We start from the raw sequence: 4853 nt of genomic DNA, 5'->3' as shown, positions 1-4853 counted from the left end.
CAGTTGGCCACTGGGGGAAAGAAACTGGCTTGGAAGAACCAGGTCTAATGCCACGCATGTAACACTCCCCACCTCCCACACTTACAGACAGGATTACGCCAAGCACTTTCCCTGCAGGAACTGGCTCTCTCTGAAGGGGCGTGGCTGGGAGGAGTGTGAATAAAGTGACACAGGTATGTGAGGTGTAAAAACCCTGTCTGTGTGGGCTCTTATATAAAGGGCCTTCCCGGCCTCTCACAGTGGATGAGACCACGGTAAGCCTGCAAGCTTCCTCTCCCATCTGGGGTCCCACTGGACCTGCAGGCTCAGAACAAGGTAAGAGCTGGCTCTCTGAAGAGTTCATTCCTTGCCACCCCCCACCCCCACCCCAGCTCCCTTAAGGACCTCAGGTTCCTGGAACCTGGATCTCCTCAGGGACAAGTAAGGGCTGAGTCCCACTGCTGTGAGGAATTATCTGACATACCTAGCTCCCAGCCCAGCTTCATTTTGGGAGCCCACATATTGTGACTGTCTTCCCTTTATCAGGAAGGGCTTCCCTGGAGGCTCAGATGGTAAAGAATCTGCTTGCAATGTAAGAGAGACCGGGGTCTGATCTCCGGGTCGGGAAGATCCCCTGGGGAAGGGAAGGGCAACCCACTCTAGTACTAATGCCTGGAGAATTCCGTGAATAGGGGAGCCTGGCAGGCTTTAGACCATGGGATTGCAAAGAGTCAGACATGACTGAGTGACTGACACTTTCCCTCTGTCCCTTTATCAGTCCTAACAAGAGGCCATATGCCCAGGGTAGATAATGGGATTGAGACTATTCCTCTAATTAGCCTCTTCTTAAACAAAAGTCTGTATTCTTTTCAAATGGAGCACTGGCAATATGAATGATCTTATCATCAAGAACTAAGCCAGACGAAGTGAGTTGTTCCTAATCGCTTTTTTTTTAATTTCTGAAAGGCCGAGTAAGGTGAAAGCAAGAGGGATTCAGGGACAGGCGCAGTGGTATAAAGGACCAGGAGAGGTTCCGGCTGCCTGTCCCAACTGCGTCACTTGCCCACTATGGGATATTGAGCAATTTATTTGCCGCTCTGAACCTTAACTGTCATGCCTGTTACCTGGTGGTGATGTATTATGACCCGCCAGGCAAGGTTCTTGTGTGAATTAACAAGGTGAAAGTGAAACACAGGTCATGTGCTTAGCACAGAGTTGGTGTCAAATAGAAATGCTAATTCTCCTCTTTGAGGGCTGGTTGCCCACATGGTAAAATCTCTTCAGTTTAGTGTAACAGTTAAAGTCATCCTATGTCTTTAATGATTTATTTTTAAAAGCATTGACTGGGGACTTTCTGTATGGTAAGGACAGTGACAAAGTGTTCTAAATGCACTAGTGGAAACTCACCTCTGTTCTCATGGTTGACTTTGCCCAGTCAAACTGTGTGATCACCCATTCTTCATGCCATTCCCTGGGCTCTTACTGAAGCCCAAATGCCCCTGCTCACCAACCCACTCATCTCAGAGTGTCCAGACCTCATGCATATTTAGCCTTGGGTCAGACATAACCTTGTGTGTCACTTAACATGTCCTTTCTCACTGTGTGATCATCTGAGTCCATGTGGAACGGTGAGATAGAAACTCAGCCCACCAGAGCTGAAAGAGAGTCGACAGTCATGTCACCCAACATCTTGATTTTCAGATAAAGGAGCTGAGACCCAGAGAGGGAGAGGGACTTATCCAAGATCAGGCTGGGGGACATGGTTGGGACAAACTCCAGGTCAATGCTTATTAGATTCCCCCAAAGAGTTGCCTCCAAGTTTTTAAGATGTGAGACTTTCTTATTCACCTTGATCAATTCAACATCTAGTCTAGGGCATGGCTAGTACTCAGTACCCCATGAAAGTGCACTGAATGTTGAATGGAGCTGGAGTAACTGAGTGAGGGGATGAGGGCGTGAGGACTGACGGGGTTCACAGGGTGCAGAAGAGTAAGCGAAGAGCATGAAGTTTCTGGCATTCAAGGCTCAAGCAGAAATGCGAATAGAGCATTGTCTACTGATTCCAAGAAATAGAAGGTTCTTGGATCTCACCCTGAAGCAGGCAGACCTATGCCAGGTGGAGGGGAGGGTCCTCCTCCAGCCCAGCGCTGACTCACCTGCCTTTTGTCAAACAGGTTCCCACCAAGCTGAAGGCATGAGGACCCACGGCCTCACCCTGCTCTCCCTCCTCCTCCTGGCTGTTCCGATGCTCTTGGTGGAGGCCAAAAAGGAAGGAAGGAATAGACATGGCAGCAAAGCCAGCACAGATGAATCGCTTGCTCTGGGCAAGCCCGGGAAGGAGCCGAGGAGCCAGCCAACCAAGCACCCGATCAAAGGCAAGTTCGTCACTCCGGACCACGCTGACTGCAGATGGGCGGTGACCAAGCAGGAGGAGGGCATCGCGCTGAAGGTCGAGTGCACCCAACGGGACAACACGTTTTCCTGTTTCTTCACTGGCAATCCAACCTCATGCCTAGAGTTGCACAAAAACAACGCCTATTGGAAACAAATTGGCCGGAATCTGCGTTCTCAGAAGGTCATCTGTGGTGATGCCAAGAGTGTCCTGAAGACCAGGGTGTGCAGAAAGAACTTTCCAGAATCGAATCTCAAGCTGGTGAACTCTACTCTGATTAGGATCAAGAAACCCAGCCAGGAGTTAATGGAGCCCTCTCCCATGGACACGGTTGAAGTGACTACCTCCTCCAGCCCAGAAAAGACCCAGACCATGGCCACCAAAGATCCTCAGTGTGAGGAGGAAGACTTGAAAAACCAAAGGAAGGCAGCCCTGGAGTACTGTGGGGAGACCTGGGGCTCTTTGTGCAAATTCTTCCTCTCCATGGTACAGGGCAGTTCATGCTAATGAGGTTGAAAGAGAACAGGGTCCTTTAGGCGGTGTCACGTCAAAGCCTTTTCATATGCTGTAAAGATCTCCTAACTCCCTGTCAGATGAACATTTGTGCTATGGGTGAGCAATGGACTATTTGAACAGATTTTGCAATTTTTGTCTCTGTGTTTGGAATTTGTTTTGTATTCATTTCCTTAGATGTGATCTTAAGAGGCTATAGTCCTCTGTATTTTTCCATGGCCCACAAAGCTTTGTTTCTATGGGCAGTAAGGACCAGTCTTTGAACTGAATGAGTCAGAGTGGTGATTTCAGTACAGTGCACTTTCTGCCCAATTAAGATAATAAAGCCCTGTGCCTTTTTCAGAAATATGTTCAACCCTTGTTTGATTTCTCTCTGCCTAGTTCCAATGAACTTGCAAACAGGTCCTCATATATCAGTGGAAAAAATATCCTGTTCACCAGCCATCCCAGGTCATCTCATAAAGTGATCCATTCCTGAATCCCTATCTTCACAATTTCAGTCTTTGATCCGTGGTATTTGATGCTTACTGAACTGATTTCAAGTGGGTCACCTGAAGTATCATGTGATGAAGACACCTGTCAGGGGCTCACAGATGGGAGGAGGGGAGGCAGGATTCAAAGCCAGGACATCAACAAACCACATCCATGAGCTGGAGCAACATCCTCTAAGGTTTCAAGTTAGGGCTTCCGTCATCACTCACCATATACAGGACTCCCGAGCTTGGAGAGATGGGCCTGGATAGGTACAGTGCCCTGAGAGGAAGATTCCAGTGTAAGAGGGAAACTCAGGGTGGAACCCCAGAGAGAAGAGGCAGAAACTTTTGGGAGATCTCAGGCTGAGCTTAACAGGAGAGGTGATACCAAAGTTAGAGCTTGGAGAGTATCTTTAGGTAGGAAATGGGCAGAATGGAGGCACGATCGCCAGTTGACAGATATATGAAAGCAAAGAGATGAGAAAGATCCTAAAAGATGGGAGAGGCCACGTGGGTAGATGATGGTGAAATGCAGGGATGATGTTGTTGTTAGCCATTTACATGCTAGTCTGAAAGATCTGAAAGGGTTTGAATTCAAGAGTTGGGGAGAGAGAAGGATGTAGCCCCAAAGTCATGTCACAATTCCACAATGAACAAAAAGTAAGGAGCGGAAGTTGGCAGAAATACTGATCTCTGGGGTCTTTTTAGAGTTGGTGGCAGGGAGGAATGGCAAATGGGGTGGAATAGGGCCTCCCACACTCATCAGCCTACCAGGACCTACACAGAGGTTTGTCAGCAGTCCACCCAGAGTCTGACAGCCCCAGAGTACATTTGGATATCATCTTTAACAGCATCAACACAAATAGTTCTCTCTCACTCTCTATGGCCCAGACTCTATGCTAAGTTCTTTCCATGGAGTATGCATGTGTTCATTCATTTATTCATTCACTAGTTCACCCAGAACATCATTCATTGAGCACAGACTCTTGCAGCCTCTGTCCTAGTGACTAGAGAGACAGTAGTGCACCAGCGATGAACACTCTGCCTCCATGGAGCTCCCAGTGGGGAAAGCAACCAAAATGCACAAATATACAAGTGACAGAGAGGAAAAGTCAAGGAGGAGAAAGGGGTGAAATCAATGGACAGTAACCAGCCTTAGGTGATACAGTCAAGGGAGGCATCTCGGTGGAGGTGATTTTTGAGATTAAATCTAAATGCAGTGAGGAATCAAGCCAGGTGACTCTCCTGGGTAAGAATGTTTAAACAGTCAGTGAAAATACTCTGTAATTAATTAATGACTGTGAGCTCCTACTATGGATCTAGAGGACAAAAATACCTGCAAACAGGAAAGAAAAAATATTTCTGTCTTAGTGGTGTTTATATTCCAATGACTGGACCCCAGTTGGTGTGTTCAGAAACATCAAAGACTGCAATATCATTGCAGAGCAGAGCCCAGGACCTGACCTGTGAACTTGGCCCCCACTCCTAAGAGAACT

At 47.7% G+C, this 4853-nt stretch overlaps 1 protein-coding gene across 1 annotated transcript; it reads left to right on the top strand.

The window, feature by feature from the left end:
- The first annotated feature begins 207 nt into the window (after nt 1-207).
- On the top strand, nt 208-3230 carry LOC105001133 (fibroblast growth factor-binding protein 1). Its single transcript, XM_010857294.1, has 2 exons — nt 208-315; nt 2154-3230. Exon 2 carries the CDS (start codon nt 2174-2176, stop codon nt 2876-2878), a length of 705 nt encoding a protein of 234 aa, XP_010855596.1. The 5' UTR covers nt 208-315; nt 2154-2173; the 3' UTR covers nt 2879-3230.
- The last annotated feature ends 1623 nt before the right edge of the window (nt 3231-4853 follow it).

This window comes from Bison bison, unplaced genomic scaffold (genome assembly GCF_000754665.1).
Source record: "Bison bison bison isolate TAMUID 2011002044 unplaced genomic scaffold, Bison_UMD1.0 scf7180017864379, whole genome shotgun sequence".
In the NCBI taxonomy this organism is placed as follows: domain Eukaryota; kingdom Metazoa; phylum Chordata; class Mammalia; order Artiodactyla; family Bovidae; genus Bison; species Bison bison.
The sequence above is the reverse complement of the archived record's forward strand: the minus strand, read 5'-3'. Positions and strand labels throughout refer to the sequence as shown.